General features: G+C 38.3%; 1 protein-coding gene across 2 annotated transcripts in view; it reads left to right on the forward strand.

Moving 5' to 3' along the window:
• Nucleotides 1-25,182, forward strand: part of WNT7B (Wnt family member 7B) — a 97,072-nt gene that overhangs the window by 68,338 nt on the left and 3,552 nt on the right. For both annotated transcript variants that reach the window (XM_083800672.1, XM_083800671.1), the window contains exon 3: nucleotides 13,425-13,696. In XM_083800672.1, the coding sequence (XP_083656798.1) occupies nucleotides 13,425-13,696 (272 nt within the window). The remainder of the gene's footprint in view (nucleotides 1-13,424; nucleotides 13,697-25,182) is intronic.

The raw sequence follows: 25,182 nt of genomic DNA on the forward strand, positions 1-25,182 counted from the left end.
ATTTGTTTTGTTTTGGTTTTCAGACATTTGCGTTTCAAACTGGTCTGTTTTAATTACAGCTCAACCTGAACCACAAAAAACATAGATTTGAACTTTCCCAGAGTTCAGTGGTGTTCAGATCTGGCTTTTGGTTTGGCCCATCACAGAGACAGGGGTCAACTTCAAAGTTCAGATCTGCAAACAAGTTTCTACAAAGCATGGGACTATGAAGATTATTTAATGTGACCAATATCTTGTTTTAATGGTAGATTTGCAGTAGAGACACTTGCTAGTGTTTTTTTTTTAATATTTTTTATAGTGTCTGGAAGACTGGTATTAATACCAATCTATTTAAATACTCTTGTATTCATACTCCTGGAAGGGAGTCATGTCTCCTTTCTAGGTCGCAAAGCCTAGATCCTGTACTAAAGCTGGAGTACTTTAAAAACCTACAGATTTTGCTTCTGATCTCTGTTTAAACTCATCCTTCAGTTCTGGGATATCACAACTAAAAACAATGGAAGCTCCTTGTGGGTAAGAAATTTGATCTTTTTATCCTCATAGCATTACAGATTTTCAGCTGAAAGGGCAGTTAACTCACAGGGCAGGCATCTACTCATTTGCCAAATCATTCTGTGCAACTTCTTGCAGGTATGGACCGGCATCTTAAAGTGAACTTGTGCAGTATTTGGCAAAACACGGGCTTAGCTCCCTGATCTTAGCACAACACAAATAATAAATAAGTTACTAATCTAATAGATAAGATAGCCTGACTGGTAGCCAGACAGGTTCAGATTAAACAGTAATTAAGTATCTTTCATGAGGTCTAAGAAGATTAGAGTAATTGCTCCTTATTTTTATGAATCTTGTCGCTTCCTAACTCCTGTCAGGACCAGAAACTCCAGAGCTGAAAAAAAGACTTTGCTCTTGTGATGCTTCCAGACTCATTTTGCAAACCAGAGAGGTTTGGACAAGCATCTGAACTCTGTGTATTTATCCAAAACCCTCTGAGCTCTTTAGTCTTTTAAATCTCTTTCATATGTGTGATTTGTGCTGCGTCTCATTCACTGATGTTACAAACGAGTAGCAGGCAAAGACTCTGTAAATAGGAAGGAGGGCAGACATCATCACTTGAATCTTAGCTCTCCTCTCAGAAAGATTGTCAGGCAAGCCAAATCAACCAGAAATGTGAATTCAGCCACACAGGCATTGTAAAAACATTTGGAAGATCTTTAAGTAAATTTGAAAGCAACTCTCAGTTCAGCCCTTTTCATCAGAACTTTCTCATTTTCTTTCCACAAAATCTGAGCTCTGGCAGGGAGCAGCAGTAATTTCTGGGGTTGCTGCCCAGCTATTTGCCCTACACCTGGAAGATGTGAACTCTACAGCAGAATTAGCAGAGCAAAAGGTATGCTTATTCTGATGATCTGCAAACCCAGATTCTCCTCTGCTGCCTCCCAGGAAGGGCTGTAAGCTAAATCCAATGAGGCATGGTTCTTCTGCTACCGTGGGTGATATCAGCACAGTGGTAACATCCTAAACAGTCATGTTGAGACTCACTGCATCTCATCTGTGAAACCTTGCCTTGCCAAGAATGCACCAGAGAAACACTATAAAGACTGCAAGACTAAGAGATGAGTGTTGAGTCACCAGTGATAGGGCTCATGGTAGAGGTTTGCTTGTGAATTCTAGACATTGAGTTGGTCCTCTAGGTTGTCCTGTCAGGCGTCAGAAACCGTGCCAGGAATTTAAGTAAACAACAGAACAATCAACATGCAGAATTATCTTCCAGAAAACTGACAGAACTTTCCTGAAAACACAAGAGCCTCTCTGTTATGTTCCTGCGGGTGCATTTATAAAAAAAGGCAACATTCCAGTACATTATTTGATATGAATTATTTTTCTTTCTTTATCAAGCATAAGAAATGGTCTTTTGTTTATGTCTACCCAGTTCTTTGAGGAGTATCTTGAAAATACCATTCTTTGAAGAATATCTAGAAGACCAGAGTCTATGATGTCTGGACAAGATGACAGCATAACAATTTGTGTGCCTGGGAAGATCTATCCCAGGCATATAGGAAGAGTTTATCCATGACCAGCAGTCTAAAATGCTTCTTGGAGTTCCCGGAGGGGCTATCACCCTTTTTGAGGATGGGCAGTACTTAATCCACCTTCATTGTTATTACCACAAAAAAGTGTGCAGATGTCATTATTTCATAGGTATATGACATAGTACTCCTACATTGCTACTGCGCTGAAAGCTACAATATTACAGGTGGCTATGCCATTTTATGATATTTCTGTAATTTATACTGGAAATCTGAGAAATACTTTATATAAATATTTATTTATTAGATCCTGGCTAGACAAAGTATATGCATTGTCTGTGTTCTTCAGTTTAATAAAGAATACTGCCACTCTTCATAAACCTTACTTTATAAATGTCATGTCTAGGTAGAATTAATACTTTATTTCATATAAGAACATTCTAATTCCATACTTGATATAATGAAGTTTAATGATACTCTGAAAAACTAGAAAAATACACTAGAAGAATTTATATCGTGTTCAGTTTTATTGTTATTTATATATTAGTTTATATATAGAATAGTATCTATATATACACTATATATATAGTTTTATTGTTTAATTTATATTGTGTATCCTAATCAGTAGTACTAGCAAAGTCATCTTCTAGCTTTTAATCTAATTAAATCTTTCTTTTCCCAATTAGAATATAGAACAAGATAATGGGCTGAAAGTAGGATATTATAAGGATGGGATCCCCTTTACCAAAATCACCATATACCCTCAGAAATTACACTTAGATGCCCACTGCCAGCATAGATTGAAAAACTTTCTGTCCAGGGAAATGTGGCTTACCTCTCTGACAGGATGAGTTTAGACTCTGTCCCTTTCTTTGAATTTTCTACACATAGTTTTGGGGGTTCCCCATCCAGCTTGATCACTTCTGGAAGTCTTACTTTGTGGCATCTAACTCTCTCAATACTTGATAAGGCTCAATTCCTATCCTTACCACATAGAAAATACTAGCAGGCAGAACATCTAAGAGACAAGCTTTAGAGCCAAAATCCTGCCAGAGATTTATCTCTAGGTGTCTAGCTTTTGTCCTGTAGAAGTGATTAATTTTGTATACACTGGCATTAATTTTGTAAACACTGTCATCTAGTCTGAAAACAGTATCTCATCCCTGCAAAAATAAAGGTCTATTATCATCAACTCCAAATGGGGACATAAAAACATTTAGGATCTCTGAAACAGAAGCAAATGTAACCTCAGCAAAATCTCAGGTAAAACACTTAAATTATTTTTTTTTCCAAGTATAAATTAAAGGAAAGGTATGTGTCTAACTCTCTGCAGGTATGGCACGTGAGGAGGTGTGAGTACAGGGTGTTAGGAGCAGGCGCTGCTGTGTACTTCTTCTACATCACGGGTAGGCATGGTGATGCCAAGCATTGCTGTGTCCAAATCCCCTTAGGGTTCTGGCAGTAGATGGACTGGTTCAATATAATGCTGGAACAATATGTAGAGGTGCAGAGCAGAGAAGCCTCAGTCCAAGGGAACACTTCTGCAATCATGTTGTCTCCTGCCACACTATGCATTTGCATGGACATCCTCCCTGCAAATGGTTGAATTTGTGTTGGATGAGAAGTCCACAGCTGCCTTCCTCCATAGACTCCCTACAAAGAGAATAGCTCATTTTCTTGCAAGTCCTTCTGCCATGTGGATAAATGCCTTAATATCCTCATGTCCCTGTGAAACAGAGGTATATAGTATCTGTTGTCCTCTCCAGTTGAAAGTCACATTCCATTTTAAGTCACAATCTACCTCTTGCATAAACAGATTTTGTCTAACATGAATTTCGGCTGGGCATCATATGGTATATCTGTAATTCAATAATTATGGCAAAGCGGTGCCTGCCCACTAACAGATTCTGCACAATATATTGAGGTAACATCCATGATTTAACTAAAACGTCTTAAGAAATTCTGAAGTGAGAGCTAAAATTTCATCTGTAATGTACACAGATACTCACACCCACAGATACACACCCACAGATACTCTGGCATTCCCAGGTATAGGAGCTTTGTGTTGACTTCTACTTATAATTTAGCGAACCCTTTAAAAGGTATTATTTAACATGTTTCTACAGCAAAGCACAGGTGTGCACAGTGATTTACAAGAGAATACAGACATGACCACTGCCCTCAGGGATTTGTTATCTACCTTTGAAGTGACAGAATATAATACAGGAAAAGATGACTTCATGCAAAAGATTTATTTTTTTTTTATTTTTATTTTTTTATTTTTATTGCAGATTTATTTTTGAAGAAATGTTCTTCAACATTTATAAGTCAGGCCACTGAAGTGATTTAAACAAGTTAATTCAAATACTAACCCAGCACAGAGTCCACTGAGAAGGTCCGATTCTGCAAAGTGATAATTTCTTAATATTCGTGGGCACGGCAGGGGGGATCACAGGTATTTGTGAAATTGGGTCCATAGCAAAGTCAAATAAAACCACAGAATCACAGAATAATTTAGGTTGCAAGGATCCTATATTGGCAGCCATGTAGAACATCTATTCTAAACTGTTTCATTCATTATGAGCTCAAGTCTATTAAATCCACACACATGAAAATCTGAGTGACTGAAATGGTTTGGTAGCAACCTACTCAGCTGTTGTATACTAATAAATTGGAGCATAAGTTAACTTCAAAATAAATCTCCTTTAAAAATGTGGTAGTACTGTCCTCCATTTCTCTGACTGGTTCAGAGTGGATTTTTTTTTCTGTTTTGTTTGTTTGTTTGTTTGTTTTGTTTTGTTTTTAATGTAATTAAATTAAATTAATGATTATTTTTATGACTATGGAAAGCATGTTTTCTATTTCTTAAATTGAAGCAGGCAACATAGCAGCACACAGATCTCTCAGAAACCTTTAACAGGCCATATTGTGGTGCAAGAGCATGATCAAGAGCAAACAAACAAACGAAAAAATATGCCCACATATAGCTGTAGTGTCCCTTCCCTTTTTCTTAATTACCATTTTTATTTCTCCCTGTGAAATGTTTTTCAAAAAAAGGAAGCATAATGCATAGGTAAACCCTATGCATAAGAACTGTTATCATGAATAGATTGACATGATTCAATTTTTATAGCAACACCTGGTTTCTCATAGTTCCATCTCCTTCAAGGACATTAGCATAGTTTAGGACCAAGTTTCTATGAGCGGTCTTCAGGAGTCCATGCTTTATGACAGTGGGTGCAAACAACTTAAAAATAAAAAACAGTATGCTTCAAGATGCCTCCAGCTGAGCTTTTACATATACAATATATTACATACAATATATTACAATATATTAATCCACTAGTCATCACTGAAAAGCAAAAACACCAAACATTCAGCAGGGAATCAATTCCCCCAATGAAACTTCAGTAGGTCCAGAACAGAACACAGGCAGGAGATGATCCCTCTGCTACAGCTATTGCTTCCCACATACTACTTTGACAGTATTAGCAGTAGCATTGTGAAAACACAGCCAGCTGTGACACTGCACAGGCTTTTCTCAATGGTACGGTGTATGTGGGAACTACCCCCTCATGCTTTGTGCACTATGTATTTTTCAAGCAATGGTCTTGTACATTCTTTCAAGGAGCGCTTAACACCATGTTTTGATTAAAACTTAACAAAAACAAGCAGTAGTGCTTTTGGATCCAAACTTGATTTCCCCATTTTCACTAAGAACGAGATACAGATTGCTTCTTAGAGCTGAGTTAGTAAGAAATACTTGCTGCAACAAGTATAGCTTTACAAGGGAGAGCTTAAAAAAAATCCTGTTTCCCTAGGTACTTTTAAACATCACTAACATAAACATCAGAGCAAGCTTACTGAATTCACAGGAGCTGTCCCAGAAAACTCCAAATGATATGCCACCAAAAGACAGTCAAATACAAAATAGAATTATGCTCAATTTAGAACGGAAATGCTGACTATTTTTTATAGCTGTCAGGAGCTAACTGAATATGTTTAGGGGGCAAATTAAGAAAAAAAATTCTGTAAAATGTTGAAAGCCTCGTTACAGAGACCACTGTGGAAAGTACCACCAAGCCTTTAGAAAATAACTGTGAAATTGGAAAAATGTTTTAAAAAATACGAAATGCGGAGGCATGTTAAATATATATATATATTTTAATAGACATGCTTCCAAAACTATATAAATAGTGAGAGCAAGGAGTTACAAAAAGCAAGCGTGAAATAAATCTGGCTCATGTGCAGCCCATTCTAAAAGAAAATCTGACAAACCCACATGAGCAACAGAAAACAATCCAGTTAACAGAGTGATTTTAGACTGATGGCCAAAATTCTGGCACTTCCACCCATAAAAACTTAGTGGGATGCTAGAGATTAAAATTACTGAATAACAGAAGAATCTGTAAACAAAACATTATGTCACAGCACTGCACAATCTCAGCTTTGAATATGCACCATTCATTCTCTGTCCCATCCAAGTGTAATTGAAAATAGACATTATGAGCAGTCTACAAAGAAGCTGCTGAAATAATTTGCAACTCCTGCTTTACTTCTAATCTATCTAAACAGGCCTATCTGGATGAAAAATTATTTTTTTAAAAAAAAGACAATTTTAATTAGATTGTAGTAGAAAATAAAGATTTTAGGCAGGAAATGGGAAAAAAATACCACAAAGAGAATATTATCCAATATGACCATCAAAAGACTCCATCAGATTTGATCAGAAAGCCCTGCCAGAGTAGCAGATATTCAGTCTGCATCAGGTTCCTCATTCAGGAGGACTACTGAGTGCAGGTGTTGCAAGATGGACCTCATGACCATGGGTGACTCTTTCTGGTGTTGGTTTTTGTTGTTGTTGGCTTAGGGTTTTTTGTTTGTTTATTTGTTTGTTTTTTTTGACAACACACTACACAGTAATGATTCAGTCAGTACTTTGTCAGTGAGTGGAAGATGTATAAAAAAGCTGGTCCACTACTACCATGGCGAGTGTAGACTAAGGATAATGTTAAGAAGGTCAAGAACTTCTTGCATCGGCCTTCACTAAGAGAGTGAGTGGTGAGCAGATGGTTATAGAACTAACATCATCTACAGAGGAATATCATCTCATCATTAGCTTGGGAGAAGTATCTCTCCAGGTTGTGTGCATTCTAGTTAGCTGTCCCTCATATCAGAACATTTAATGAAACCATTTTAGAGCCATTAGTCCTGGCAGCCATTAGAGCTGAAAACTTGTGGAGAACTCCCATTAAGAAAAATTGATAAGACAAATGTATTGCCTTTGTCTAAAACTAACAGCAGAAGAATTATAGGAACAATCATCCTAACTTCAGTAAATTAAAAAATAATGGGAACAAACACTCATTTGAGCTCATAACTGAAAACAAAGAGATGAGTAACAATAACAGTCAACAAAGGTCTGTTAAGAACAAATCATGTTAAATCAATCTAATTTCCTTATTTTGCCACCAAAGACCTCAGAGGCAGAGAAGAACAATTTCATACCATTTATTTAGGATTTAAATGAAGCTTTTAACACTGCTTTATATGACATTCTCATGAGAAAACTAAGGAAACTCCAACCAAATGGGTATATACTGTCAAGAAATTTATTTGGAGGATAGTTATCAAAATGGAAGGATGTAATAACTAACTTGACTTTGTGATCTATGCTGATTCTGGTACTGGTTAATCTTACACTCTTGATTTGACTGAAGGCATAAACTGAGCTCATTGAATTTACAAATGAAGTCAGGCTGGGGAGGACTGCAATGAAATTGGAGGAAGTTTCAGTCAAAATTGAAAATGATCATGGAAAAATTGACTGGAAAGGAAGAAAAAAGAAAAAAAAAAAGAAAGAAAAAGGAGGTAAATCAGAAAGACAAAGATCTGTATGTGGTAATAATCAGCGTCACAAATGAAAGATGGGAAACATCTGTTGTGATAGCAGCAGCATAGAAGAAGACCACAAACTGATTAAGAGTCAAAAATGTCCTGCTGCTTTGAAAACACCATAATGGCATGAGTAAACAGGAGTGTAGCATGCAAGACATGTGAAGTGCTACTTCTGCTCTAACCCCAAGTGAGCAAGGCCTTAGCTGGAGCAGCCTGTCCCATCTCTGGCATGGAACTGCAAGACACAGGACAGCTAGTTGGGAGAGCCCAGGGAGAGCAACAGGAATGGTCAGAGCCCATGAAACTGCTCTACAAGGACTGACAGACCACATCTAGAAAGGGGGTGGAAGCCTTTAAACGTTTAAAGGCTGCTGCTAGAAGAAGGGAACAATCAGGTTCTTAATATCTGTACAGTAAGAAGTAGTAGGTTTGTATTCAGAAAGACAGTTTCAGGTTAATACTAGTAAAACATAAATAAAAACGTGGGTCCTGAAGCAATGGAATAGACTGTGGAATCTCCACCATGAAGAACTTTAAGAAAGAATATATAAAACTGTTTTGAAGGACACCTGCGTTATTAGCCTACGTTAGGGTCAAGGGACGGACTAGAAACCCCCCTGAGGATCCTGGCAGCCCTACTTTCTTATAGCTTTTCTTCTACTTGTACAATCTGATTTCAGTGCTCTCTCACATGCCTCACTGTAAATTAGTAGTAAATTATAGTAAATTAGAAGGTTAGAGAAATTATTCCAACCCCTGCTTTTAGATTATAAATCAAGAAGTACAAAATTAGTTAACTGATAATGCAAATAGAGAAAGGATCTGCTCCAGACAGTGAGAAAACTCTCACTGACTTGTATTACCCTTGGATTGAACCCAAGGAGAAGAGCCTGTACTGTTTTCTTTGAGAACTGCTAATGAGTGTGTTGAATAAAATACAAAATTACAAAGGAACTAAACTTGTCTGCAAAAGACTTCAGCCAGCCCTACTTGGGGGGCTATTATCTGAGTTTCAGTTTACTCATCTAGATGTATCTCTTTTGTCCATAAAAAATGACTTAATGTGTCCTCAGCTTTCATTTGCAAAAGACTCGTCAAAAATAAGGCAAAAATAATCTAACTTCTGCTATAGTTCATTTTTCTTACCACCAACCTTTATTGAATTGTGCCATATAATTCAAGATCCGTTGTCTACAGATTGTAGGCATGTAAGGAATTTGTTTTGTTTCATAGCAGTGTGTACATTTTTTCTATCATTGTTAATCCAAGATTTAGCAAAATACTGGTTAAACAGTGTATATTCCATAGTGTACTCTTTCAATTTAAATTAGAGTTCTACTAGCTGACATTTTATGACACTTTTATTCATTTAACTGCTGAGAAAATACATTTCTGAATGATGTGTGGAATAGTAATATTCTCATCTAGTTACTCTGAAAAACAGATGCCTTACTAATAACTATGAAACAGTCAAATCTGTAACCCTGCACTCACAGACGAATGATCAAAATATATATTTAGCATGCACGATTCTCAGCTGATTGTGGTTACATGCTGAAAATATGCTGCTGAATATATGCATATTAGAATGCCGTAAACTACAGCAGTTATGAAACTTGTAATAATTTCCACATCAGACCATACTAAGTTTAGTGCAGTTAGCAGTCTAAAAGTCAGTCAGAGATGACATCTAAATTAGGGCTAAAGTATAGGCTGTTCCAAGATTCCAACAACAGATAAATAGACTCCTCTCACCCTTTCTGCCAGAAATTGTTCACTGTAGGAAGCAATGATCCAATATCTGACTTTCTGAGCAGAAAATGTCTACATTACTGGGTAGTAGGCCACTTTTAAAATACAACCCACCGTGAGAAAACAAGTGAACTCAAGCAAATGGCAGCAACTCAGACTGGCAGACCACAGGCAAGACTTCTCTCATGGCCTAGCAGATTGCAAGTAGTGACTCTCAGCACCTTTACCAAAGACAATAGGCTACATTTCAGTCAGTACTGACTGCCATCTTCTATTGGAGTTACTAGATGAGACAATTTCTGTGTACCATTCTATGTTTGGGGAATTAAATCAGAACTGTCTTCTTTGACATGAAGGCAGGCATTTCTAATATGGAAATGTAGGGATCCAAGGTCTGCAATAAAAGCCAAAACAGTGTCTTTTCCACTAAAATCAAATCTTGACAGAATTATTCTTGTCTACATAAAAGAAAACTTTGAAAAGTTAAACAAGAAATTTTTGTTCTGAGACACAGGTAGTATGCACTTATACTGCCAAATAACTAGTTGACCAAGATATTCAACGAAAAACAAAACAAAACAAACAAAAAATTCTAGCTTCCAAGTTGAGTCATATCCCAAATCTTCTGATATTTGTTTTTCCTTTTAATGAACATTTTTGGAAAGATTTGTCTCTTTCTTTCATTGCAGAATAAGAATATTTTCGAAATCTCAAAAAAATGCATAAAATGAGATTATTGTTCTTCATGCAGGTATCACAGCAATCATTACTTAAATTGTTTTAGCTGCCTAACAAGGACTTGCTTAGGGCTGATTCAAATGATGACATGCTAATGGAAAGCTTTGTGTACAGCAGACATATTATTCAAGCACAGAGTTTCCTATCCCTCCTCCATCAGCATTTCCTGATAGACTCTCTTGATCCTAGGACTTTAGAGAATCGTTGAGGTAATGCTTACCCTGAAGCTCAAAGAAAGCTTTGGAACATTCTTTAGATAAAAAACTAAACTAAAATAAAATAAAATGCAAAAAATAAAAAATAAATTATTGGCAGGACACCTTAACTTGCAATCTGATTTTCAAGCCACCTATTATTTCTGATCCCTTCTTATTTTAGAGCTGCATTGAAACAGAAGAATAACATCTTCAGAGAGTCAATGTGATTTCCATTAAGAATTACTCCATGACTTGAGATAATTCCTTTACTGGTATAACTGTCAAGTGGGTGAAAGAAAGATATTTTCCTCTGTTCCCAAATGTAACCAGGGGTATAATGGGAACAAAGAGGAGAAAAAGGAATATAAAGACAGAATATTCTTTAGTTTTACAAAACTGATTAAGGGAAGTGATGTGTGAAAACTCATGAGCAAGGCATAGACAGTGCCATTACAAAATGTCACTTTCTACTCTGGATACATGTGGAATACATTGAATTGAAAAAATAAAACATCAGCAACCTCTTTCTAGCTAATCTGATAAATCTACTGAACTGTAGCTCACAGCTGTGGTATTCCCTGACAGGAATATGTTTCTGCTTGTTTACGAGCTTTTCTACATGTGTTTATTCTACTTACTCTCATCCTGGAGAGAAAGGAAAACTTATCTCTATATGTCATTTCTGTTGTATCTCATATTTCCAGTCTTTCAATTTAAGAATAAAGAATCCAAATTAAGAATAGATTTTTTTTTTTTTTGAAAGGAGATGAAGAAGGAAATCCTGCAAGTCAACAGGTTATGTTTTAAAACACGTCTCAGTTTTGACTTCAGTTGGGGAGTGAAAGAGAGAGGAGTGAATATTGATATGCATTTTAGAGAACATACTAGGAATAGAAGTTCCCAAACTTTTTTTGGATTGCTATCAACCCTCAGAATTTCTTGTGGACCACCAGGCATTGTTATCATCAAACTTTTAATTAAAAACACTATTAAAAACAATGTTTAATATGGCTCTGCAGATTAGCTGTAAACCCTTTACTGTGGCCTCCTGGACCACCAATGTTCTGCGGACCATGGTTTGGGAACCACTGAACCAGACTACACACACCGTACACCCCAGCAAAACACTTGTGTGTCTGAAAGCAGAGTCAAGCCTTCTGTTGGGTGATATACTCAAATAGTCTACAAGTCAGTTTAACTTCCTGGTACCTGAATAAAAACAGACCCTTTTATTTTTCTCTTACCTTATGTTACTTTTTTTATTGCTTTGGAGAAACAAGGAAATGGTGCCAAAAACTTGTTTATGATTGCTTCTTGTAGGATCTCTCTTGTATCCTGCAAAGGTGTAACTTTTCAGGAAGCTATATATGCAAATAAGACACATAAAATATAAAGAAACCCCACTGTGCACAGGTCATTCCAGAATAGTTATGATATCTGTGAATACTAAAATAAAAAATTAAAAATAGACTCTAAGGTTTTTTTATTTTTATTTATTTATTTTTTCTCCTCTGGAAAATTTGTTCTTTTTATTTTTTTTCTCCCCAAATCCATTAACCATGTTAAAGCTTTGTGTGTGGTCATTAAAGCACTTCAGCAACTTTCTGCAAATTCTTTACAGTTGTTCTTTGGCAGTAGTATTACAAGATTGTCGATTTATCACCAAATAAACACACAGAGGAAAATAATGATAGCACTGAGAGGGGAATTTGTAGGGAAATGTTGTAAATAAGAACAGCAAAATGAAAAGGGCCATAATCTACCCCTACACTAAGTCGGTAACAGAGTGTAGACTCACATGAGAGCAGGCAGAGGTTGTAACATCCCTTTCAATTGCCCTGCCTCTGTATCTCCTTGCTTATGTGCATCCCAAAAGCAACTCACCCTATCAATATCTAGTCAAGAAATGGCATTTATTTGTCCCTTATATACTCAATATCAATACCTATAACAAGGAGTGGGGAATGAGGAACATTGGCGAGTAGTGACATCATTAATAATAATAATATTAAAGCATAAAAACAAGGCTTTGCCTTCACAGCAGCATCTCACTTGTTCCAGAGAGGAAACAATGCTTCCCTAGCACTTCCATCACTCTGTACACTCACTAGACAAGATAAAGCAGAAATCAGAGTCAGGGTGGGAGTGGAAAAGCTCACAGCAAAACACACACATGAGAAAAGTCAGCAAAAGATGTCATCTCTACTTCACCTTGAAAGAAAACAAAACCTACCTAGCTCTTGTCCCTGTGGGCAACTCTTGCCATAGTTGACCATCAGCATCACTAATGGGCCCTACTGGTCCATAAAGGTGCAATAATAACCTCCCCCATTTGTGCCCAACCCTCTCGTGCACCCAAAAGGGTCTGGTATTTCTTAAGCTGTCTGTACACTTTTTCCAGGCAGTACCAACTGTTAGAGCAAACTACTGTTTTCCGGCGAGCATTGCCATCAGTGACTCACCTATTATTCATCCGAAATACATACAGTTCAGCTTGCAAACCTGATGAGACAATATAAAAACAAATCATATTGCCTCACCTCACTACTGCCCAGACTCATTGCCAAATTCCCTTCTGGTGCAGGGGATTAGACGGGACTGTCATGTAGCTGGTGCTTACCTGGGGCAATAAGCCCCAGACGAACCAAACATTTAAAATACATATGTAATTCTGCCAGAATACGAAGCACACGCTAGAAGTAATGCCTGCCTCACATTCCTACCTGACACCATTGCTGTACATAATGTGTGTACTTTCTTTAGTAAGTGCTACCCTTCTGCAAATCCATCAGCTTTTGGCTTCTCTCCACAGGAAGCAGGGAAGCTGCGTTCACCTATGCCATTACTGCTGCCGGGGTTGCACACGCTGTTACGGCCGCCTGCAGCCAGGGCAACCTCAGCAATTGTGGCTGTGACCGAGAGAAACAGGGCTACTACAACCAGGAGGAGGGCTGGAAGTGGGGAGGCTGCTCTGCGGATATCAGATACGGCATTGAGTTCTCCCGGAGGTTTGTTGATGCCCGAGAAATCAAAAAGAATGCACGGAGGCTGATGAACTTGCACAACAATGAGGCTGGAAGAAAGGTATTTGAGCAAGCAAGAGGGATGGATGGGGAAGTGTGTGCACTGGAGGAAGGGGGGAGGCTGGCTTGGTCACAGGGGGCATTCCCCAAGAATGTACCCCTCTCTATGCTGTTATCCTGCACCCACACCGTTACCTGATAGTATTTAATGTTTATGGTTTGTTGCTGTTTCTTTTTATTCATAGCTGACTGTATATTACAGCCCCCATAGCTGCTCTTCACAATGTTTCTGCTCCCTAACCCACCTTTTGAGTCCCCCCAGTAAAAGAGGACTTTGCTAGAGCTGTTTGGGATAAAGCTAAATCTTTGCCTTTCATCTCCTTTTCAAAAATCTAGCAAGAGATGACAGGGCTTGTGATGGCACAGGACTGAGTTTCTGCATTTCTGAACTCCCACAGCACTTGCAGCTATTTATTCCATCCAAAACCAAAACAATTCTTAGACCGCAGCTCTAATGAAATACATACTTCATAGCAAATGCACAATTGTCTGTTCCTCACTAGCAGGCTACAGGCAGCTGCATCATAAGTGCCACTTTGGAAGAAGAAACAGCTTCATGTCTACAGCCACGATTGAGCTGCTTGCAATCAAAACAATAAATGTCCTGGAGCTACACTGATTTATGTCCATTGAATAACAATCCTCACAGATCTCAAAGATCGCCCTGCAAAAAGTTAAATAAATATTTGTACATAACACACACCAACCAGAGATTTTACTGTATCTTTCAAGGTGTTTTCATCCAGGTTAAAAAATGCTGTTTCTACCCTCCAGTGTGAATATATTTTGTTGTAGGTGACATCAATATTCTGCTCCTCCCACCTAGCCCCAAAAGTTAGACTCAAATTTTCTTCTCCAAACCAACATGAGCTTTTATTCTACACCAAGTACTAGCAATCCATGTGGCTGGATTGGTGGTGGCAGAAGCAATGCACTTTTCTTGCTGTCCCTATTCTGGAGAATTCTTCTTAATGCTCAGAGCATGCAACAAAAATCTCCAGGGAAGAGCAGTCAGTTGTGCACTGAAATGGAAGGTGTCATGTGGGCAGTTGTTCACTGGGATGAAAGTGTTGCATAAATTCCAAGTGATGAAAGAGATCAGTCATGGGGCATAATTGCAAGCGTAGAGGCAGGATTGATACTCAATTGATGCTTGATACTGAGGTCTCCAGAGCCTGACAGAGAACATCCTTAATAGTAGCACTATCTTTTCCTGAAAACTTGTTCTGCCAAGGTGGGTAAGAGCACCCCATACTGCTATACAGCATCATGGAGGACTGGTTCCAGGCTTGACTGTTCTCTTAGCCAAGGTGTTTCACTTTGGTGTCATGCATTGCATTTGGATGCAAAAGAAGCTGAAAGCCACACGCTGAACATGTAACAGAGTATTTGCTACTACTAGATGCAATATGGTCCCCGCTTAAACTGGCAACCCTCTGTGGTGGGCACTGTGCCACCCCTACAGAGATGCAGATGTATGTCCTGTTTTGAACGTGTTACAGCCTACATGTGAAAATGTGACAAAAGAGCAAAAGTGGATGCATAGATTGAGAACAGTGATGTCCCTTGCCCAGTCACAGAAGGCAGCTCAGCATCTGAGCTAGGCACTGAGCCCAGGTCCCCGGGTTCTAAATATAGTTCAGTAACCACTAGACCACATTGCTGATTCTTATTAAGCAAATTGCATTTTTACTGTTCATCAGAATTTCATAAGCAGGAGGACATTAGCAAATCAAAGAAGCATGTGCTTTTACAAATATTACGGGTAGCAGCATTCATGCAATTGCATTTCTTTCAACTTTTCTAAAAACTTTGTTTTCTGCAAATGTTCTTGCAAAAACAAATGGTAATGCTCACTTGTTGTGTTTTTGAGATAGGAATAAAAAGGCTTGCAAATACTGACCACATTCTTTCCCCCCCAGAATATACTTTCTTCATAAATAGTGTTTTGGAATTAACCCATTTTGTTGTTGGTGGTATTTTTCAGTAGTCATTTATAGCTATATATTTTCATTGTAATCTTTAATGCATCATATAATTTTGAACAGCTAAGGATGCCTGAAAGAATTTGATGCAGCTTTTTGCTTTTTTTTTTAAGTACAATCCATCAAATCCTGAGGAATGTGCTCATATAAAAGATGGTTTGGGGTCCATGCTTAGAAATAATGTTGGTGTTATGACATACATTCCCATGAAATGAATATGCAAAGTTTTACAGTATATAATAGTGATTTTGGTTCATCTGAGATCATCTGCTATTTGTACAAATTAGATATTCTGAACTTGAGGACTGACTGAAACTTAGGGCTAGAACAAAACTCTGGAAACCAGGATAGGTTTTCTTTGTTTTCTGAGCTGGACCTTTAAGAAAGCAGCCACAGAGTTTTGTGCAATTTCAGCCTGAAATCAGAAGTCCCTTCTGAGAATCCAGACAAGCTTGAAATTGTTCCTACATTTCCTAGCAATGTGGCAGTTTTGGATATTCTGGGTAAACTTAGATTGGATTGTGAGCCAGAAACAAAATCCCAAAACAGGAAATTTTGCTTACATGTGGATGTTATTCTGACGTGCTCCATGTGTTCCTTATTCAAAGTCAAGTCAGAAACATTGCATTTATGGCTGGACACTTGCTGAAGTACCACACTGGATCTCCATCTTTCTTCTTTCCCCTTCCAAAATTTCCCCCCAAAACTGGGAAAAGCTCATACCTCTCTGCTTGCTCTGTCAGTACCATTCTGCTGATCTGAATGCAGCTTGTCTTAAAATTTGTAAACAGTTTGGAATCAAGCTTTGGATTCCTGTCCAAGATTACTAAAGGACCAAAGATGTTTACATCTGTAACATTAAGGCTCTTAAGTCTCACAGTTCTTAGTCAGTTCATACTGTATTGGCTTTTTGAGTTGCATAAGACTGACAATATTTAGGCAATAAATTTGCTATCTTCATTTTAGTCTTGTGTTTAAATCCCAGAGCCTCCTAATACAGAAAAATCAGGAAAAAATGTTGCAAAGAGATCCCAACCCCACCTACAATTATTCCCAGGTTGCTCCAAAATCAGTGGAAGGCCCTTGACCCCAGTAGACCTCTACTAAGTGCCCAGAAAATCATTTCTATAAGCATTATTCAGGAGGCTAATCAGCAGTTTTGCCCACAGAGCAATTATTTGAATGCCCCCTTATATCCCTGTATGGGATTTTTCATGGACCGAGGCAGGATTTTTGCCTATTTCCAGTCTCTCCCAGCACTTGTCCCAGAGTTGTCACATCTCCCCTCAGACATGCCTGGTGGTTAGAGACATTTGTAGCTATAGCAGTGACAGTAATGTTTTGCTCTCATAGGGATGTTCTCAAAAGCTGGCCTGCTGGCATTTTGTTCTTGTTTTTCTTTGAGGAAAAGACAGCATGCTGCATAAATAACTGCATGAACTTTGCAAGCAGATGAGGGGGAAAATAGTTCTGGGGGGCTCGTTAATGTGACTTTGCAGCTGAGATGCTCAGGACAACACTCAGAAACAGTACCACCGTGAAAATGCAGATATTTAGGATTTTCAGGGAATTTTTGGTGACTGTGGAAAGAATGAATCTCCTAATTGCTCCACTAATTGCATCTCCTTATTTCTCTGCATTGCATTTCTGAAAATTGTTTCAGCTAATGGCAAGCTTGTGAAGTTTCTAATACATTTGCAATAAATAGCACCAGTGACAAAATCATAAACTTGCCATTGGCACCATTTGGAAGAAATAAATGCTTAGAGATTCCTGATGACATGAGATGCTACTGATGGAAGATTTTTGCTTTGCAGAAAAATAGTGCCACGCAGTGTAAAAGAACAAAGCAGCTAACTTCACCATCATTATTTAAAGGGCTGCTATGACTCAGAATGGAAAGTACAAGTGTGGTAAATGAAAACAAGCCCCCAAAGGAAGCCTAGCATAAGCCTAATGCAAACATTACTGTGAAAAGAGTAAAGAATGGTTTGTTGTAAATCTGAACGATTACAGAGAGATCTGTGGGCAAAACTTTGATAGAGTAATGAAAAATTAAATAGCAACAAAACCAAGTAAGCTTTAATGCTGTTTTATGAGACAGCTTTCTACCGTGTATTTTTAGAAACAAGTGTCTTTACTCTGAGATAAATGAACTTAGAAAGAGTAACATCTGGGAACGCATGACATTAATCTTAACTTTTTGTAGAAAGGTTCAAAACAATGACTAGCACTCATGGTGAATCTCGATAAAAATGTGTTTATTTGTTTGTTTGTTTTTAAGGGGGGGGGGGCGGGGAGAGAGAGCTAAAAGAACAAGTTGACAAATTGGTAGCAGATCACAGTTTTTACCAAACAGAAGACATGAAATATTTCTAACAGTTTATGAATCAATTAAGCTCTTATAACAGACAATGTCTGTGGTTACACGGAGAAAAAGATGGCCTATTTCTTTCCCTTCCATGGACACACCCATAACACTGACTGCCAGAAACTCAGCCTGGTACCATCCCAATATTTATTCCTTTGCAATGTCAATGGGTTTTGCTTGTTGTTTTTCTGGAATGCCTGGAAGATGACATCTTATTTTACATTTGAAACAATAAGAGAGTGGGGACAAAAAAAAAAAATCAGACTCTCTTTAAAAGAGATTATTCAATTACGTGGGACAACATTTCCATCTAAGCCATGACTAGTTCTCACAGTTCCTGGTGCCACAGAACTGTGGTACTGGGAAGGGTTTTCTGCTGACATGCTTTGGCAGTAGAACAGCAAATGAGTTGATTTGTTGGTCACCATTATGTATATACATATATATACATATACATATATATAGATATGTAGAGTGTGTGTGTGCACGTCATTGTATATATTTATATATAAATCTATATGTGCTGTTTGTGCATAAAATATATGAGAAAGTGTTAGCTCAGTTCACCCCACCTGAAATATTTAAATTAATAAGCTCACTTTTGCAAGATGCTCCATACGCCTTAATATATTGCAAACTGCCTTCACAGTTACCTAGCAGGACATAAAGTTTAGAAACAGTCCTCAAACTCTGGATGACATGCTCTGAAGTTGCAATGGAGCCTGAATCCCAGTTTCAAAATTGAAAGCCAACTAATTTTCTTCTCTTGTAAGCCTAGAATATTCTTCAAAATGTGACTCTGTTTCCTAAGTCATTTCAGTGATTTAAAGAATGTGACTTTCCAGGTTTTACAGCCCTGATCCCTTTATTTTCTGAACATTTTTTTCTCTAAAAGAGACACACTATTTCACTGCAATTCCATTGTAAGAATATTCATGAAAGAAAAGCTTTTGATATTTGTGCTTGACGGCATACTTTCCACTTTTCCACTTAAACTGATTTGCAGACAGTTATAAATCCAACTTCAAAAAGTTTGGTGTTACAGCTTGGGTGGGTTAGATGGATAACTAATGCTTATCCATATGTCCTGAGTATGCAAGCTTTGGCTCAAAATCTCATGAGGATAGTTCTCCCGCTTCCAGTTGGGCTGGATTTACTAGCCTATTTTTTTCTTCCAGAAACACACCCTTAACATCGACTGCCAGAAGCTACATCTGGTACTATCCTACATTTTGAAAATTTGCTTTAAAATTAGAGGGAGGAAATCGCAAAATATTTTAGAACTTGTTAAACAGTTTTATTCTAGAAATGGACTTGCCAGTGCAACCTATGCGGTGTATACAAGATGTACATATCATTCATCTAGTAAAATATTACTTCACACCCCCTAAACCTGACATCTCTATATTGTCTGACATGGTAAAAATGACAATGAAGTACTTTCATCTCTTTAAGATGATATTAAAAAATTTATCTGCAAGCTTCACAGCAATTTCCATAGAAAAAAACGGTGAAATAATGTATTTGCACTTGTTTTGGGGATGCTTTAAGGGGTGCATCTGGAGATTTTCGCTTTTTTCAACATTTCACTGTGAAAATACATTTCAGAAATTTTAACTGGTTGCAGCAGTTTGCTGCCCAAACTTAGAAGCTATTTTCTATTCTTCTAGAAGGACAGGAAGAGGCCCAGATGTGTCTATAACACATCCTCATAATAGTCTCTATAGCCCATCCTTATAACAGTAGGGACTTTCATCTGATGGGCAGGAGGTCTCAAATTCCCAGGCTTGTATTCCTGCTAGCCAGGAGGAGAACATGGGTAAAGAAAAGAACAACCTTCTTCCATTTTTTTAAAGCATTCAGTGGGATTGGAGGCAGGTGAAGGGCAGAAGGAGGTGAATTAATGTCCCTGGTCCTGCTGAGCTGTGGCCAGTGCCAGGGAAAAGCCATCTCATGTTGCAGCTGGACACTGATCCACTGCCAAACAGAGGGTCCCTGCTCCCTCAAACTAAACAATAAAAAAAATAGGGATGCAATAAAAGAGGGAGTAAACACAATAAGTCAACTCCTCACCTTCCCTCCTAGAGTAGAAATACTGGTTTGATGCTTGATGGAGTAGCCTCAAGCAGGAGCACAAAGTAAAATACGCAGCTGAATCACTGGTATTGCTCTCTTGCTGGCTCCAGTATGCCTTCTCTTCATAGGGCTGGACACAATCTGATGAAATATGACATAAACCGCTCTATTTTTGGCTTTCTGGATTGCTGTTAATGAAGAATATTTCGAGGACATTTGTATTAGAGTAGTATTACATCCTATTAATATTAGAACCCCTGGCTGTCAGAGTGTTTTTTTTTTGTTTGTTTGTTTGTTTTTAAAGAAAGGAAAGGAAAGGAAAGGAAAGGAAAGGAAAGGAAAGGAAAGGAAAGGAAAGGAAAGGAAAGGAAAGGAAAGGAAAGGAAAGGAAAGGAAAGGAAAGGAAAGGAAAGGAAAGGAAAGGAAAGGAAAGGAAAGGAAAGGAAAGGAAAGGAAAGGAAAGGAAAGGAAAGGAAAGGAAAGGAAAGGAAAGGAAAGGAAAGGAAAGGAAAGGAAAGGAAAGGAAAGGAAAGGAAAGGAAAGGAAAGGAAAGGAAAGGAAAGGAAAGGAAAGGAAAGGAAAGGAAAGGAAAGGAAAGGAAAGGAAAGGAAAGGAAAGGAAAGGAAAGGAAAGGAAAGGAAAGGAAAGGAAAGGAAAGGAAAGGAAAGGAAAGGAAAGGAAAGGAACCCCAAACCCAACTTTGTTTCCCAGATGGGTCCATGAGGTCAACATTTTGCCAGCAGTGCTGGACACCAGACTGCACTGGGACTAAAATTTGCTGGGACCCAGCCATAAGCTCTCATGGCTGCAGCAGCTCAAGTATGCAAGGGGATGGTGACATCTCATGACCACAATCTGACTCTTTGGGTACTGGTATTACCCAAGGCAAAAGCTGATCACTTGCATATTTGATGGGGGAAAACTTTTAAAGTCTTCAATTTCTTTTTGATACTGCAGTCAAAAACTAATATGGATTTTGTTACATTCAACATCTGGTCCAAAAATGTGCATTTCCACTAAGGAAAACACAAACCAGAAAAGGCAAGCCAAAACAAACACACACAAAACATTACTATTGTTTTTACATATTTTATCCAGATAGGATTTTTAATATGTACAGAAACTGTATCTGATATTATGCAGTTGGGTCTAGATATGGAACTTGAAAAAATGAGTTTCTTTTCATGCATATCATTTTGTTTTATTTCAGTCTTTGCTAGGTTTTTCTACTTTACTGGCAGCACACAACCCTCAAATTGTATTTTCAGTATATGATTTATGTAGGTATAAAAATATGTGGAATAAGAAAGCTTTAATGTTATATTTCACAATTCATTTAACAAAGTAGCAGCAGTTCGAAAATTTTACTTGGCAAGATCCTACTGGGGTGGGAGTGGGCCTGCATGTGGAAAATGGACCTAAAGAATGTTCCTACTATTAGTCTGAGGCAGCACGGTCCAACGATGGGAATTTGCTTTGGGAAGTAGATCTTGCTGTAAACTATTCGAGATTAGATATGAGGCGCTGACATATGACAAATGAAACTGCTGAACGACTAGGTCATACAAGCTAACGATTTTCAGTCTTTAATCAGGCACCTACCTTGGCATAATGTATCAGATTTCAGTAAATAAGTACCTTTAGGGCTCAGGGTCGAAGCTCTGATGGGAATTTTGCTGAAGAAAAATAAGTTGGAGGGACATTTAGGAAGAAAATGCTAGTCACTCTTTGTTCACAGTACTGCGTGGGGAGGGCCAAACACTACCATTTTTGCCAGGCCCAGTAGCACCTTGCAAGTGGGAAGCTGCTTGAGATACCAAGCAGAAAGGTGCGGCTATCCATGTAAATGGCAAGCTGCAAAGCAGCGGCAGGGCCTGCTCCGGGATCTCCACACTGCGCCTCGTGGGGCTTCACAACCACACCTCTGGAAAAGCCTGACTGTGCTGGCTTGCTAACAAAGAGGAATGCTCAGCAGCATCTGTGTAGAAACAGGAAAAAATATAAAAAAATCTTACTTTGAATCTGCTTAGTTTGGGCCTTGTATTCCCTGACCTCCAAGTTTTTGGGCACAGTTTTATACCCACAGCTGACTGTGGGCACGCAAATTATAGCATTCAGGAATTTAACTACCTGATGATTGGGCCTGCACTCGGTGTTGTAACCCCAAGCATTCCACATTCATGAGAGAAGTCTCCAAAAAAATAAAAAATAAAAACCTGTAAGATTGGCTTCAGGATCATGAATTAATACATTTTGAAACTTATGCTTTTTTGCGTGGCTTGCATTTTCAAGATCTTTCACAAATTTAAACGTCAGGAATATCTGAAAAAAATACAATGCTGGAATCTGATTTCTGTTCACCAAAATGACTCATGGAACTGCACCTTCAGAAAGACAAAAAAGAAAAAAAAAGCAAAACAGGATAAAGTTGCTGCAGATGGTACTACAAAGTGTGTCAGGCAGTGCTGTATATAAAAACCAGTGTCTCAACCAAATACAAACAGATAAAGATATATACACATGCACATATAAATATAAATATACATATATGAAGATATCACCAAGGACACCTGAGTGGGTAATATCTTGTTTTTCAAGAACAATGACACTCTCTGTTGTAGGAGGTAAGCATGTCAACAAGAGAGACCAAGGCTCCTCAAAACAGTGCCCAGAGCGTTAAGTCCACAGACAACCAGGAGCCTCACAAGCTTCACCTCCTCCCACTCTCTGGGCCAATTACTGACTTGCCTTTCCAAACTAAAAATCAGACATCACACACACTCACAGAACCTGGTAAAACATATACTAAACCACAAACCTCTGCCCTTCACCAAGAACTGTTACTTAGGGAGAAGAGGAACACAAATCAGGCATGGTGGATCAGTCCCATTGCTAATGCTTTCCTGAAGTCCTTACATCCTGTAGTGCTCTGAGAAGTTGCTGTAGAGAAGGTTACCTTCATCCAGCTTCTGTTACGAATTTTGCTGCAGTGCTTGTGTCTGCAACTGTATGGTGACCACCAGTCAAAAGAGAGAGCTGTGGAAATAGGCTGGTTTAAAACAAAGTATTTCAGCAATGTCAGTGAAACAAGCAATTAAAAAAAACGTATATATATACATCATGCACATCTAAATACCAACAGATTATTTCAACACAAATTTGTGGAACAGGATTGTTTTTGTTTTTTTTTAATTTATTTTTAGGGGGGTGAAGAAGGAAGGTCTTTGAAAAAAAATCACATTCTTCTACAGATGAGTAGAAGAGTACTCTACTGACAAAGTAGAGTCAGAGGAATCCTGACAGACCCTATAGTATTTCATAAGGCATCCCTCTACTTGCAGCTACTGTAACGTTGCTGCCATTGCAGAAGGTGGCACTCTTTTTGACTTTTTTTTTTTTTTTTTTTTTAACTGTGGGGAAAGACAGGTGGGTGATACAGTTCATTAGAGAGCAGTGGCTGTTCCAGTGTCCATAGAAAGCAGCTCATCCTAGCCTTGCTGATTTTACTTTTAGAGTATTGCAATTGCAGGAGCTTCTTCCCTAACACAATAACGCTTGCTGCAAGCCACCTTTTCTGCCTCTGAGCACTGAAAGGCAAACTGGACATTGACATAGGAAAAGCCTGTGGTTCCGGAAAGTCTAAGGTATTTTTGACTAGGATGCTCAGCTGTCTTGTACTTGCTACTGTATATTGGCAAGTCAGAATCAAAACCAAATATTCTCTTTAATATTGAAACCCCAAAAATTTGGGGAGAAAAAAAAAAACAAAAAAAAAAAAAACAAAAAAAAAAACACATACAATTTAACTGAAACTCGAACAACTCAGGAGGGTGCCCTCTATTTGCAGGGATAACCAGATCTGTACAGCTTTTATTTTAAGGCCAGTTTCTTAAGCAGTAAGCATTTTTTACTTCCCTTCTACTTCATTATGCCATTGTACTCAGATTTCATCTCTTTTATCCTTTGCCCACTTCAGTCATGTTCTGGGATATGCAATGAAACCACTATTGGAGATGGTCCGCAGCATCAATAATGCTTCAAGACAAGCCTGGTAGCTCATATTTCTTTGTTAGCATCCCATTGTGAAAGAGAAAGATCAGTTTGCTTTGTTCTAAGGCCTTGATTTTCATAAGCTAATGATGACTGTGGGTGCAGTTGTGGCCAGGCTTAAGTGGCAGCGCAAGGGCAGAAAAACAGAGAGGCACTTCCCTGAGGCCAGTCTCCCCTCCCCGTGTACACAAAAGGCAGGAGGGCATCTCCCTGCCTTGCCCAGGGCTGTGTCAGTGCCCAGGGAAGGAGGGATGAGCCAGCTATGGTGCGTCTGAACCACAGGTGAGGCTAAAGATGAGGAGTGGAGCATGAGCATGAATGTCTGCTAGCGTTGGGATTCCTCTTAGGGTCCACCTGATGCTGGGTTAGCCTCCTCCAGAGGCTGGTGGCAAGACCATCACCAATCCCTGAATGCACATCCATGATGGGAGGGAGGCATCCTTAGGTATTACACAGCCATAGCAATAATAAATAATCCCATTTCTCTTTAGCTCACAGCTTAGCAGAGCCCTTTGGTGGTTTTTATTTTCTCTAATGCTGCACAACGATTGCCCCAGGGTGAAAAATATACTTATGGGTGAACATTTGCATGATATGGGGCTAGGTGCAAGAAGTGCTGCTTTTAAGGGTGATGATGTGCTCTGTGGGTTAAATAGTTAATATGAATGCTTCTATTACCACTGCCAGTGTAGGCAAAATTTTGATTATGCAGTGAATACACACCCACAAAGTATAGTTCTGTGAATTTTAAAGCTGTTCAAAATTTTTAAATATTTTTTAAACGTTGCTTAAAGCAATTAAGGTTAAATATTCTGAATCTTAAAACACTTTTAAAAAACTTTTTTCTTTTCTTCTGCTTTCAAAATTAAGATGATATGATTTTATTTTTTTTAAGTCATTGTAGTCTTATTTTGTCTCTAAAGACATCTCCTGAAATTTCATTAAATATTTTCCAATATTTGGAAATAGAATGAAAATATTTTGTAATGAAATGGCAAACCACTG

Source organism: Anser anser, assembly GCF_964211835.1.
Source record: "Anser anser genome assembly, chromosome: 1".
In the NCBI taxonomy this organism is placed as follows: Eukaryota; Metazoa; Chordata; class Aves; order Anseriformes; family Anatidae; genus Anser; species Anser anser.